General features: G+C 45.0%; 1 protein-coding gene across 1 annotated transcript in view; it reads right to left on the bottom strand.

The window, feature by feature from the left end:
* Positions 1 to 14700, bottom strand: part of SLC22A16 (solute carrier family 22 member 16) — a 33501-nt gene that overhangs the window by 1292 nt on the left and 17509 nt on the right. The window contains exons 4-7 of the mRNA XM_046006046.1: positions 13056 to 13587; positions 9680 to 9807; positions 6803 to 6912; positions 5661 to 5760 (exon numbers count right to left, since the gene is read on the bottom strand). Coding sequence (XP_045862002.1) covers positions 5661 to 5760; positions 6803 to 6912; positions 9680 to 9807; positions 13056 to 13587 — 870 coding nt within the window. The remainder of the gene's footprint in view (positions 1 to 5660; positions 5761 to 6802; positions 6913 to 9679; positions 9808 to 13055; positions 13588 to 14700) is intronic.

The raw sequence follows: 14700 nt of genomic DNA, 5'->3' as shown, positions 1-14700 counted from the left end.
TGATAACCTAATTCTTCGAAGTCCTTGAGCAAGCCTAGAAGCAGTCACAGAATTTAACGTGACATTCCGAAGGATGCTTAAAGGTATCTTCTGGTGCCTCCAGACATAGCAGGGGAAGCCACTGGATAAGTCTAAAAAGAGTCACTGAAGGATCCAAACCAGGACTGAATTTTTCTTTTTCGGCTTGGCCGTGAGAAGGATCACCAGGCAGGACACAAACCCCATAACCTGTCACCTCCCTCCTCTTTCTCACATAAGACCTGGTCTCCTGCCACCGGGAGCAGCTCCCTCCGCCCCCTCAGGCGTCCTCATCACAAGCCCCGGTCACTTGTGCTTCACCCTCTCCAGACCCCACCGCCTCCCACCTCCGATGGCTGGGGGAGGGGTGACCGGCAGGAGTTGGGGAGGGTTCCTCTATCAACAGCCTCCCTCTTCTTCGCATGTTTTCTGTTTTTTAATTAAAAATTTTTTTTCCTTTTTTTTTATTTCTTTTCAGCGTAACAGAATTCATTGTTTTTGCACCACACCCAGTGTTCCATGCAATACGTGCCCTCCACAATACCCACCACCCGGCTCCCCCAACCTCCCACCCCCCCCCCCGCCCCTTCAAAACCCTCAGATTGTTTTTCAGAGTCTATAGTCTCTCATGGTTCATCTCCCCTTCCAGTTTCCCTCAACTCCCTTCTCCTCTCCATCTCCCCATGTCCTCCATGTTCTTTGTTATGCTCTACAAATAAGTGAAACCATATGATAATTGACTCTCTCTGCTTGACTTATTTCGCTCAGCATAATCTCTTCCAGTCCCGTCCATGTTGCTACAAAAGTTGGGTATTCATCCTTTCTGATGGAGGCATAATACTCCATAGTGTATATGGACCACATCTTCCTTATCCATTCGTCCATTGAAGGGCATCTTGGTTCTTTCCACAGTTTGGCAACCGTGGCCATTGCTGCTATAAAAAAGCTTCAAAGTATAGGGATAGAGGGAACATTCCTGAACTTCATAAAATCTATCTATGAAAGACCCACAGCAAATATCATTCTCAATAGGAAAAAGCTCACAGCCTTCCCATTGAGATCAGGAACACGACAAGGATGCCCACTCTCACCACTCTTGTTCAACATAGTATTAGAAGTCGTAGCAACAGCAATCAGACAACAAAGAGAAATAAAATGTATCCAAATTGGCAATGAAGAAGTCAAACTTTTCTCTTCGCAGATGACATGATACTTTATATGGAAAAGCCAAAAGACTCCACCCCCAAACTACTAGAACTCATACAGCAATTCAGTAATGTGGCAGGATACGAAGTTAATGTACAGAAATCAGTGGCTTTCTTCCCATGTTTTCAACCCTTTCCTTTCTCCCAGTTACTTTCCTTCAGTAAAAATAACCGTTCTCAAGCCTCTTATAATCCCTGTGCCCACTCTGCCTGGGAACTTGCTCCTGCTACCCATGTGGACTTGGTTACTTAAATTTCCTGCTCCTCAGTTTCCTCATCTGTAAAATGGAAATAAGAGTAGTACCTGCCTCAGAGGAGGGTTGAAGGAATTAAATTAAATGACCCATCTACGGCGCACTTAAAACAGTGCCTGTCCACGGCAAGCGGTCCATACATGGGATCACGTCATTCAAAGAAGCCAGAGAGGCCGCCAGCCTTAGCCCACACCACCCGAACCCCTCAGTCTGCTCACCTCCCCTCACCTCTTCATAAACTGACTCCCACACCCACTCCTCTGGCTGACCTGTGGGGGCTTCCCACCCATCACACACAATTCCAGTGCACTGTCCTTCCCCATGTCAGCCTGTCCCTCCTCCTGGGCTCCCTCCAGCCACCAAGAATGGCTCCGGCATCCCTCCCACTCCCTACCTCCAGCACACCCAACTGCTCACCAGTCCTGTGGATGTGACTTTTTCATCCCACTGTCTCTAAGTCACCCTTAGCACGAATGCAGTTCCCTTCTGACCTCCTTTGACATCCCTGCCTGTTTTTCTAGAGGCTCTCCTGACTTCCATAACCCACCCTGGTGTTAGCAATAAGCGTGACCCCAAACCCAAACTCGTCATGTTCTTTGTTCTCTGCAAGCCTTTGCCTTCCTGTTCCCCCTGCCTAGAATTCCCTTCTCTCTCTCTCCTCTGGCTGACTTCTACTGGCCCTTCCAGACATAGACTGGAGGACCCCTCCACCAGGAAGCCTCCCCTCTGGCCCTAGCCTGGGTTGGGAGCCCTCTCCTATAACCCATAACCCTGGCATTCCCCATGTTCAGCCCTCATCTCTGGGGCTCAGGAGGGTTTGTTCTTCTGCCTTCCCCAGACACTGGACAGACGTCTCTTGGCACCGAGGCTGTTTCTTTTTTTTTTTTTTTTTTTTTTTTTTAAAGATTTTATTTATTTATTTGACACAGAGAGATCACAATAGGCAGAGAGGCAGGCAGAGAGAGTGAGAGGGAAGCAGGCTCCCCGCCAAGCGGAGAGCCCCACGCGGGACTCGATCCCAGGACCCCGAGATCATGACCTGAGCCGAAGGCAGCGGCTTAAACCACTGAGCCACCCAGGCGCCCCCCGAGGCTGTTTCTTTCGTCTCTGCTCTGCAGCACCTAACAAGGAGGCTAATTCAAATACAACACTCAAGAAATCTTTGCCAAACTAACTGAAGAATACAAAACCGATAGGAATTAGTGTCCCTTTATTTCTTAGATTACTAGAAAGCAATGGTCTATTATAAAAGCATCAGAACAGGTGATCTTCACGTGCTTCTTTTTGGAAGAGAAAACACAAACTCATCTTCTAGATCAGCATTCCATTCCTCCAAAGGAAAATATTGGCTCCCTAGTCACTTTGACACCCATAAAGAAGCTTAATGAGAAATTTTATAATTTATTCTCTTACTCATTAAAAACAACCGGCAAGGGCGCCTGGGTGGCTCAGTGGGTTAAAGCCTCTGCCTTCAGCTCAGGTCACGATCCCAAGGTCCTGGGATTGAGCCCCGCATGGGGCTCTCTGCTCAGCAGGGAGCCTGCTTCCCCCTCTCTCTCTCTGCCTGCCTCTCTGCCTACTTGTGATCTGTCTAATAAATAAATAAATAAAATCTTTAAAAAAAAAAAAAAACAGTCAACAGCTGTTGCATCCAAAAGAAGCATATGCAGACTATGTCTGCAAAGAACCTAACACTCTGCTGACAGAGGTTGTCGGGGGAAAGAGGACTGGGCGCTGAGGGTCAGGGCATAGGACTTGATTTCTTTGCATTCCCTTCGGCACTGTTTGTTTAACCTGTGTGAAAAGCAGGGTATTTGGGTTGGAATCCAAGCTCGGTCACCCCAGTGACCTTGAGCTACCAATTACTTTCTAAACATAAGTCTCCCCATCTGTAAAATGGGGATAGCAACAAACAGTATCAGTAATCTATGAAGACCCGTTTTTGTTTTTGTTTTGCATAACAAGTGCTATTTAAGTACCTGGTAAACAAAATTTAAAGTCCCTTTTGACTCCATAGCCCCTACCTGACTATTATGGATGTCTTTTTTTTTTTTTAATCTTTATTCGGTTTTAGCATTTTTAGAGCAGTTTGCTTTCATAGATGTATCTATCTTCTGTGTGTTTCAGCTTATTGGTTTCAAAAATGCCTTTTCCGCTTTTATCTCCTATTTATTTAATGAGCACAGAGTGCTAGCACGAAGAAGATGCTTCTAGAAAAGTCCATGCCTTAAAAAGGATGGTGGACTCTCCAAAACACTTCTGTATGCAGGCCAGACAGCACGTATCATTTCTCAATCTCAGAGTCAGCCCCTGAGAGATGCTGGCATCCCAACACCACAATTAAGCAAACTTGACAAGTGCCCGCTGCTGGACAAGTGCCCGGACGTGAGAGAGATCCAGGCTAAGCCAGCGATTCCCAAAGAGTAGGTGCACGCCACCTCTGTGTGCAAGGTGATTTTAGGGAGCACCGCACACTTTGTTCAATGGTTTAATGGTAATAGTCCCGTTACTTTATTTTAGAAAAACATACGACTAGCCTAACACCCATGCTTTTGCTGATGATATTGCTGAAGACAAAGCTAATTTTAAAAAGCCAGTCTATTTGATTTAAAATACCAGTTAAGTGATAACATGAGTGGCACACAGAGAGAGGGAAATGCTTTGCTGGATACCGTCCTGGGGATCCAAAGTGCCCTGTCCAGCCAGAGTCCAGCAGTTTAACTAAGGGGCCAAAAACACACGCACAGACCATGAAGCTGGACTTTGGCTCCCTGTGGGCACGGAAAGCGGTGCATGTGAAATGCTACGCAGACTAGAGGAAAGGAGACGTGGGGTCGTGGGATCCGGGTGTCTTCCTCAGAGAAGTGGGGTTTGCTCTGCTTCTCCAAGGATACGGGCAAGTTTAGCAAGGGGAGATGGGAGGAGGCTTCTCTGCAGGGGGGTATCTGCAGGGGGTCCATCTGGAAAGGACTTCAATGCCCAGCAGAGCTCAGATTTTCTCCTACCCTGATGGTGACGTGGCAGTCAGAAGGAGCTGTGGTGTGACAGACTCTTCTGACGGGGTGGGGGGAAGCTCAGGGAGAGGATCTGGGAGGCAGACGGGGGAGGCCATTGAACCGGAAGCAGGCAAGCTGGGGTGGTTTCGAGAAGGAGGGTGAAGTTTCGGTGTCACAGATGGGGACACCAGGGGGATAGAAGAACACGGCAAATGAAATGCGGACGTTCAAGTGTCCTGCTGGAGGCTGCTGACTTCTCTCCCAAAGTGGGGGGCAGAGGAGAAGGGCATTAAGGCACAGACCTATCCTGTCCTGGAAAACCTGACTCTGTTGTGAGACCCCCTTCCCGCCACTGGGAGAATATCCATGAGACCAGGCAAAGGATGGGTTTGCAGTGTGGAAGGGAAGTCTGAACGGAGAAGAGGTTTTCCACACAGGGACTGGGGAGGATTGCCAGGATGGCTCTCGGAGAATGAGTCTATTTAAGGGGAAGTCAGAAAATGAAAGAGGAGCACTGAAGATGAGAGGGGATAGCCTAGAGTGAACTGTGGCAAATAAGTTCAAGAGAGGGCATCTGGAGGAAGGGGGAGGGGCCAGAGACCCAAGGCCCTCCCCTAAGTTTCACAGCCCCCCAGGCCACCTCCAACCCCGACTCCAAAGCCCTCCCCACCTCCCTAAGCCCCCACCCCGCCTGTCTCCCATCTTCCTCCTGACCAGAAGCCTCCCCTGTGAAGAATCTGTCAAGTTTCAGGTAAGCTGGAAACCGGACCACTAAACCTCTCCATCAGGCACCACAGGACCCTCCAAGCACCAGGCAGCCTCCAGAATTCACCTTGACCTTGGCCGGGCAGGCACCTGGTGGGAACCCAGAGGCAAGGGCGGGGTGGGCCAGGCCCCCGGGAGGACGGAGACCAGAGCTCTCCCTACACAGCTTCAGGAGATGGGTGGGGAGAGGTACATCCACGGCAAACACAAATGCAATTATGGGCTCACCAGAGGCGGAAGGCAATCACAGAATATAAAGCAGCAACCGCCACTCTCCTTCCCAACTCGTGAGCTATTAACAAGGTTTCTATAAACCTCCAGAACTGCATTATAAACTGGCTTCCAAGAAGTAAAAATGCGGAAGGCAATTAGCTCCCCTGCCTCTCTGCTGTCCCAGTGAGGTTCTCTAAACTGATACACACCTGCGGTAGGAAGGTCCAGCCGTTGGAGAGATAAACCCAGAACGGGGCCACGATGCTTCCAAGACGGCTCGCCATGCTGCCGCTTCCCACAGCCAGTGACCTGCGAACAGGAGGAGCATTAGGACAGCAGCCGGAAGTGTAGATGGGTGCTGGGAGGGCGGACCTCCTGCAGCACCCACCCCCACCTGCCCTGCCACACTTCCAGCAGAAAACAAATATAATAAAACTTCAGCTTGGCCTAATATACTGGAAAATAATTTCACACTAAAGTTTTGAGAATCACTTGGGATTTAGATCCACATTCTGTGAAACAGTGGTATATGCAGGCATACAGCAGATAATTCAAGACACTTCAAGACCAAAAAAAAAAAAAAAAAAGATAACCCATTCTTCCTTTGCTATGCAGATGAGGCCCTTATGTTTTTTTCATTCAGTCTAACATTGAGAATAACATTGGTCTTTTTAGAGCAGGAATGTGGTTGGGGTACGGAATGAACAGGAATGTGGGGAGAATGGATCTATATCTGTGGAACATTCTATTTTAATTGATTAAAGTCAAGCAGTATCTTAATGTGCTTCTCTTTAAAAGCTATTTAAGGTAGCCTTATAGAATGTCTAGTAAGAAGGAAAGAATGTGCTTTTAATGTGAGTAAGTATCTCTAATTAAGCCAAGAAGAAAGGCCCCACACAGGAGAAACCAAATCAGCCAAACAGCTTAATCCTGGACCTCAAGCTTCCAGATATGTGAGAAAATAGATTTCTGCTGTTTCAGGCACCCAAGCTTTGGGGTTTTGTTAGGGAAGCCCCAAAAGTTAAGACGACGGACATCAGAACATCAAGAGACACATCCTGAGAAAATTAGCCTTGAGTCATACGGAGAGTCAGTATAAGTCAATCGTATTTGAGATTTAAAATGGTTTTAGGATAATAGAGTGTGATTTCACAACAATTTCTTTAGTATCCTTGCTAATGAGGTATAGACAAAGCCTCAGATTCAAAATTTGCATCATTGTCTGACTTTCCCATGTCTCAGAGCTCCAGTAACTGCTAAAGAAAGAAAGCATTTCTACTCAAAGGTCAAATATAATGAAATGACATGTAAGCAAAGGACAACAAAAAAACAAAAGAAAAATAATTCTTACCTTACCATGGTCGGATACAGCTCTGCTGTATAAAGGTAAATGAGGCCAAACGAGGCCCCTATGGCAAATTTTCCAGCCATAGTCACCACCACAGTATAAACAAAGTAATCCTAAAAAAACATATATTAGCAAAACAGACCATCAGAAGTAACATTTTTAAAAGAAAAATGTGAAATTTTAAAAATTATTATTATTTATTATTTTTATTATTTCTAATTACCCAATACTGTTCAGAACAATGAAAAATTTCATTTCTCTGAATTTATTTTATAATCTCTACTCATGGTCTGTGAAAGCTTTTCATCTTCCCAAAATTTAGAGAAAAGTTTAATTGCACCTCCCCTCGGCCTTGGAGATGTCAAATGAACAAATGAGAAAAGCTGTTTGCAAAGACTGCTGGAGAGCGAGACACGCCTAGATGGTACCCGTTCCGTAGTAATTGACCCACTCCTGGAATTGAGCAGAGCAGAATGAATCAAAGAGCCATAAAAACAAATTGTGCCCTTTGCAACAGCAACCCTCTAGCTTATAAATTATCTTCAGAAAATAATCTGAGACGGATAACTGAATTATTAATACAGATTCTTTTTTTTTTTCTTTTTGTCGACGCATTTCTCAACAGCGACCCTTCTCAGCACCTCCAACTCAGTTTCTGCTGTCCCTCCACTTCCAGCTGTTCCCCGTTCCATCTTTGCTTTCCTCTCCTGTCTGCCAGCTGGATGTGGAGACCCAGGGGACCATGGAGTTCGTGTTGAGTGATGGTGGTGCCTTGGTCAACCTCAATCCCTGAATGACTCTGTGAAGCCAAACACCCCCTCCCCTCCCAGCACCACCACCCAGGTACACCCACATCAGACTTTCTATGGGCAAGAATAAGTATCTATTCTGCGAAGTCCCTGGAACTTGATAGAACTCGCCTCTAATAAAGCAATGACTATCACCTTGTCATCCTGATCCCTGCGTGTTTGCTGGATGACTCTGTTGACAATATCTGTTGTAGACAGTGTTTACTGAATGAATTAATGTAACCCGGAAAACACTGATGGGTGCTGACACCGCCATTTGGGGAGAAACTTCATCAGAAGGAAGAAATTTGTGGTTAAGTGTTAGTACCTGTTTCTAGAAATCCCCATCAGCTACTCTCCTGTTTTCCCCCTTATCGCAGGGGCGTAACCATTAGAGGACTCAGAGGTTCTGAGGTTCCCCTAAATCTTCACCAGCCAGCTCCAAGGCAGCTGCCATCAACTCAACTACTGTACCTGTAAACTACTTGAAAAGACAAAACCAAAAAAAGGTGTGAATGAAGTTCCCTCAAATTGGCAGCAACCCCCTGGTCCTGAGTAGTTTGACGGCATTCGTGTTAGTTGTGCGTCACTCAGTGGGAAACTTCAGTTGTATAAAACATTTGATTCATCATCCTTCAGAATTAAGTGAAGTATTACTATAAAAAGTCACTGGTTAACTTAGAGAAAATTTCAAACAATATGCAAAACTTAAAATGCCTTGCTCTAAATGGTGAGATACTATTATAATCCTAGAGAAAATTATAGAAAGTATTTTTTTAAGATTTTATTTATTCATTTGAGAGAGAGACAGAGAGAGCACAAGCATGGAGAGAGGCAGAGGGAGAGCGAGAAGCAGACTCCCTACTGAGCAGGAAGCCCAAACTGGGGCTTGAGCCCAGGACCCTGGGATCATGACCTGAGCAGAAGGCAGACGCTTGACCAACTGAGCCACCCAGGTGCCCCTATGGGAGGTATTTTAAAGTACTGTTAGAGTAACCATAGTTTCCAAATCAAGAATGAAAACACAAGTTCTGATAACATTTTGCAGGGGGAAGAGGAGGAGCACTTCTGGCTGCAAGAGTTATTCTGGGGTTGGTGGGGGGGGGGGGGTAGTGCCTGGGCAGCTCAGTCTTCCCAGCATCCTGGGATCGAGTCCCGCATCCGGCTCCCTCCTAGGCGAGAAGCCTGCTTCTCCCTCTCCTTGTCCTTCTGCTTGTGTTCCCTCTCTCACTGTGTGTCTCTCTCTCAAATAAATAAATAAATAAATAAATAAAATCTTTTTAAAAAGAGAGTTCTTCTAGGGGATGGTGTTTGCCCAACCATAGAAATGGGAAAGTGGATTCAGTAGTTTCTGGCAGTGTTTCTCAGTAGGAAACTGCATTTTTAAGAACGAGCTCCTTGAGGGTTGTAGGCACACTTGTAAGTGGAAAGCACTAAACGCCTGCAATGAAAAGCAAGACTGTTTAAATTGAAACAGTCCTGAATATAAAACTCATTATATCCTGCAGACGTCCCTATTGGCTTCCTCCCTCCTTCTGGTTTCTAATTAGCTGCCACCTTCTCTGAGAAGCACACCATCTTCGATTACGCTGGATAAAATAAACACATGTGTCACACACACACACACACACACACACACACACTCCACCCCTCATCCCCTTTTGGTTTTCTTCACACTTATAGAAACTTGATTCACTGTGTGACTTCAGCCCCTAGAACGACATAATAGATGCTGGATACACATTTGTTCAATGAATGAATGTTTACGATAACAATCATCACTGGAAGAGGTGATCAACTTCCCTCATTCAGGACCACTGTGTTTACAAAAAACAGCACTGGTCATCCCTGGGAACTGGGAAGATGGGGGGTTTTTTTTCTTTAAAACAAAACGTTTTTTTAACATTTTTTTCCTTAATTTTTTTTTTTACCATGAACATGTATTACTTACATCACAGAGAAAGAATGAGTTTTAAAAAAAAATTTTTTTAAATATTATGTATCTTCTCTGTCCATATGTCTGAATTGATCTTCGTCCTTATTGCCATGGTACAACTAACTGTGCCTTCAATAAAACATAAAAATAACTCACCTTGGGGATCACCGTAATCACACCACAGAACAGTGCTCCGGAGATCAGAGAGAAGACCAGAATGTTTCTTCTCCCTATCCTGTCCATCCCCCAGCTTATGAAGATGTAGGCAGGAATTTCCACTGCACCTGTCATAGAGGGAAAGGGCTCTCTATAAGCTGTGGCAACAACCACACAAGGGGACCTTGCCTTCTAACCCACCACCCAAAAGGAATGATCAGCTCTCTTCCCATTACCAGGGGCCCCTAAGGGCTACCCAAAGCCCCCCACCCCCTGCAAGCCCAACCCCTTTAAAACTCCCTGGCATGAAGAGGATGTATCCCCGGAAGTGCACAGTCCTCCTGGCACTTATCACCTGTCCTGGGGATCTCGCCCCCTGCTAGGCTGTAAGTTCCCCGGTACACAACGTGGGACCCAGAGGCCAGGCGTACTGGACAACTACATGAGTAAATTCATAGACGACGTTGATAATTTCTGATCTTTGGTTTCTCACGCTTGGCAGAACGAGGGAAAATTCTAGATCAGTAACTTCCAAGTTAGGAACTGAAGCAGAAAATTCACTGTCGGCTAGGTACACAAACCAAAGATAACACACGAAGGATTTTTAAATCTGAAAGTAAACATCTAAACATCTAACATGCATCCCCGATGGCCTCTTTTTACTGCCCCACCATGAAAGTGAAGGCTGGATCTCTGAGTCCATAACTGACTGGAAAGCCCTTCTCTTGAAAAACCAAAGTCTGAACCTGAGATCCAGAGCCTAAAAGCTCTATGCCTACCAGCCAGAACGAAACAGGGTGCAAGCAGAACCTTTTAGCCAAACTGAGCAACCCCAACGATCTCCTTTAGGAAAACTACCATCGTCTACCAGGCCAGATCTTTCATGTAATTCAGTCTTGAGGTTCTCCCCTCCCTCTGCAGCTTGCCTAATCTCAGGATGGGCCCCGCCCCCACTGCTCAGGCGTGACCAGCCCTTGTCCACGCAACTACAGAACACTGCAAGCACATGGAGGGGCAGGTCAGCCTCTCTGTCTCCCACAGCTTCTGAACACACCTCGGGGGGTGCGGGGAAGGGGGGTAGATACCTACACTCCGGGTGAACATTCTCAGTAGTACATCAGAAATTTACACAGCCGCCACTGCTCAAAAAAAAAAAAAAAAAAAAAAAAGTGGCTCAGGCAAAGACAAAAAAGAACATTCCAAGCTGCCTTTGAGGCTCCCTTCCATCGACATGGAACATAGTCAGCTCTGAAGGAAATGCTCCCTTCCACAGACCTGCAGTGGCAAAGTCCATGCTTTTAGGCCACATCAGGGTGTATATCTCTTAGACTACTATTTTTTTTTTATTTTTAAGAGTTTATCAAGCATTTTTCAAGGTCAAATAAGATAATGACCCACAACAGAGCCACATGGGAGTAAGACCGGCTTCGTGTCCCCTCTTTACAACCGGGAGTAAATGCTTTGAGCCAAATGAGTAAGAGACAGCTCAGGCACTGGAAGCAAGGTCTTCAGGAGCCAAGACTCCTTTCCTGCAGCCTCCCTTCCCCCACTGCCTCCCTCTGTGCCTCAGGCCGGGGTGTCCGGCTACCAACCAACATCCCGGGGTCTAGCAAAGCAGGGCAGCAACTGTGAAATGGCTGAAGGGACATTTAAAGTATCCTACGCTGGTTTTTCTTGAGTTGTCGCTTCAAGATACTGACACCACCTCCAGTTTTTGGTGTGACCGTGTCTGGGATAGACACGGTACAAGCAATGAGGCCCAAGCCTCCTGGGATTTGGACGATCAGCCATTACTTTCTTCAGTCTATAATACAGAATCTCCCCATTCATCCAGACCCAGTTCTGCTCCTATCCCCACATGACCCCATGCGTATGTCTTGAAGCTGGACTGAAATCCCCACCAGCCCTGACCCATCTCCGGAGATAGAAACTCGTTCCAAAATGTCACAGCACAGAAATGCTGCCTGGAAGCACCTGCCGACAAGAGAACTTCCGGGAAGGGTAATAACATGAAAAAATCCAAGACAGTAGAGAATAGAAAACCATGTATATTTATCTTCGAAACATTTTTATATTTATGAGATGTCCCAGTTTCTTGGGAATTTATATCTCCATTAAAACAAAGAAACTGTATCATAGAGAACTAAGATTCCAACTTCTCTAAGCTTCCCCATGTCACACATACCCCCCCCACACCCCGCCCTGCCAGTCCTCCTGCCACTTGCTGCTCTGCTCAAGGAATTCTGCATCATTTGTCAAGCTGACATACAGAATGGGTTTTGAAGCCAACGTGGACTCTGTCTGCAAGCTTGTTGGTTTCCTCAAAAAGAGAATAATGGGTTTTTATTTTTTCTTAAAATGACTCCCCTGGTAATTCCTGCTGAGCTATAATAAGCAAAAACAGATGTGTCATCAGAGCCCCTTAATGAGAAGGGACACTGTCTTTTTGTAAAAATGTAAGAGTGAGATTTTTCTGAGGATAATAGCAAATGCAGGCAGCCTTCGTGAAAATGACCAGGGGTTAAGACTAGATGGACACGTATCAACTTCTAAAGTTTCTCTCATGTCTGGTGTGAATTTGGCTGACCCTCGGAGTCATGCCTCAAGATGTCATGATATCTGGGGCCAGTTTAACCTGCTACTGAAATAAAGAAGCATGAAAATGAAATTATAGTTGCGTGTATTTAAGTGACCTTACAGACTACAATTTCTAAATTAAGGACTTTTGAAGGTAGAAAGATACCAGAAGAGCTCCAAGATGTATTACATTTGAAAAGGAAAGCCACTTGCAAAGAACAGTAGTTCGTGAATGATCTCCTCATCTGCACAAATGTATGAAAATGCATAGAAAGAGGTCTAAAAGGGTACAAGCCAGATATTACAGACATTACCTCTCAAAGAGAGTTCTGAGATGGGGATGGGCTTATGGGAAGGAAGCAAGCAAGGAGTAGAGGCAGAAGAGGAAGGAGGGACTCAATTCTTTTGAATGCTGGCATTGTTCTAAAAGAGAAATATAGGAGTGCCTGGGTGGCTCAGTGGGTTAAAGCCTCTGCCTTCGGCTCAGGTCATGATCTCAGGGTCCTGGGATCTAGCTCTGCATCAAGCTCTCTGCTCAGTGGGGAGCCTGCTTCCTCCCCTCTCTCTCTGCCTGCCCCTCTGCCTACTTCTGATCTCTCTCTCTCTCTCTGTCAAATAAATAAATAAAATCTTTAAAAGAGAAATATATACCTATACTCCAGCATAATACCACTAAAAGAGACCATGATAATATAGTTGGCAATATTGTTCCTGGTAGAGAAAAGACAATAAGAACATACTAAAAACATGGTGGAAACATCACGTCATTGCCACACTTAAATATAATTTAACTACTTACCCATGAGGAAGAGGTTTAAATATTCATTGCCTCCTAAATTAACAGAATTCAAGGAGAAGAAGTAGAATCCCAAACACCCAGTGAACCAAATCAGCCAAACAATAAGTGTCCTTGTTCCAACATTCCAGTCAGAAAACAGATCTATCAGGTTGTGCTTCTTAACTTCAGAGGGCTCATTACCAACAGGACCATTTAGATCCAGTGGCAAAAGTTCTGACAGTTTACAGGAGCTCACCCTATTCCACTTGGCCATCAGATCAACTACTCTCTGTGCTTCTTCATGTCTTCCCTGTGAGAGAAGCCAAAAAGGTGTCTCTGGGAGTATCCAACAGCACAGGACAAAGGGGACAGTCACTGTGGAGAGGATTATCTGATAGATCCACCAGGTCCTGACAAAGTAGGCTGTCAAAGCCACCACCATTGTTCCAATGGCAAAAAAGGAATGCATCTGGATGCATGCCCACGTCCGAGACTTCATGCCAATAAATTCCATCACATAGACAAACACCACCACGAGATAGCCACTTCCAGACTGAAAAACAAAGCAGGGAGGGTGGTCCAGATTTAAGGTCACATTTATTAACTGCTAAGGGGTCTGATCTCTCTGCATATCACACATAGGCAAGAAGGAAAATGACAAAGATTGTCTTCTGAGACCCATTCTTTAAATGGTTCTTTCCACCCATCCCCCACCCTGGCCACCCCAAAAGGCCAAACTTGAGAGGCTACGTATGATACAGATGACAGGATATGTATGATATATGTTAGACTCTGCCTTGGGTTTCATGTAAGGATTCCTCTACAGCATGCGTTTATTTCTTAGTTAATGTAACTGTAAATGTGCATACCAATTACTCTACGTACAAGAGGTCCTTATTATTAAACCCTAAACTGTTAAATGGGGGCAAAAAAATTTGACAACTAATGTGAAGAAAAAGATCTGGTTGAAACTTTAACAAGCAACAAAAAAGAAAATAAACTGGGCTTCATGAAAATTAGAACCTTTGGTGCGTCAAAAGAGGCTACCAACAGAATGAAAAGACAGCTTACGGAATGACATATTTACAAATCATGTATCTGGTAAGAAATTAATAACCAGCATATATAGAAGACTCCTAAAACTCAACAACAAAACAAGTAATCCAATTCAAAATGAGCAAAGATTTGGATTTTTCCAAAAAGACATACAAACGGCCGATAAGCACATGAAGAGATGTTCAACATCACTAACCATTAGGGAAATGTAAATCAAAACCACATTGAGACACCACCTCATAAACATTAGGATGGCTATTAATTAAAAAAAACAAACAAACAAAAAAAAATAACAAGTGTTGAACAAGGATATGGAGAAATTGGAGCTCTTGTGCACTATTGGTGGGAATATAAAATGATACAGCTCTTATGGGAAACTGCACGGGGATTCCCCCAATAAAACTAAAAATAGAATTACCATATGACCCAGCAGTCCCACTTTGGATATATACCCAAAATAACTGAAAGCTAGGTCTCAAAGAAATATTTGTATACCCATGTTTCTAACAGCATTATTCACAATGGCTACAATGTGGAAGCAACACAAACATCCATGGACAGACGGACAGACAAGCAAAATGTGGTCTATCTAGATAATGGACTATTATTA

The sequence above is a fragment of the Meles meles genome, chromosome 5, assembly GCF_922984935.1.
Source record: "Meles meles chromosome 5, mMelMel3.1 paternal haplotype, whole genome shotgun sequence".
Lineage (NCBI taxonomy): Eukaryota > Metazoa > Chordata > Mammalia > Carnivora > Mustelidae > Meles > Meles meles.
Note: the sequence above shows the minus strand (reverse complement) of the source record. Positions and strands in the feature narration are given on the sequence as shown.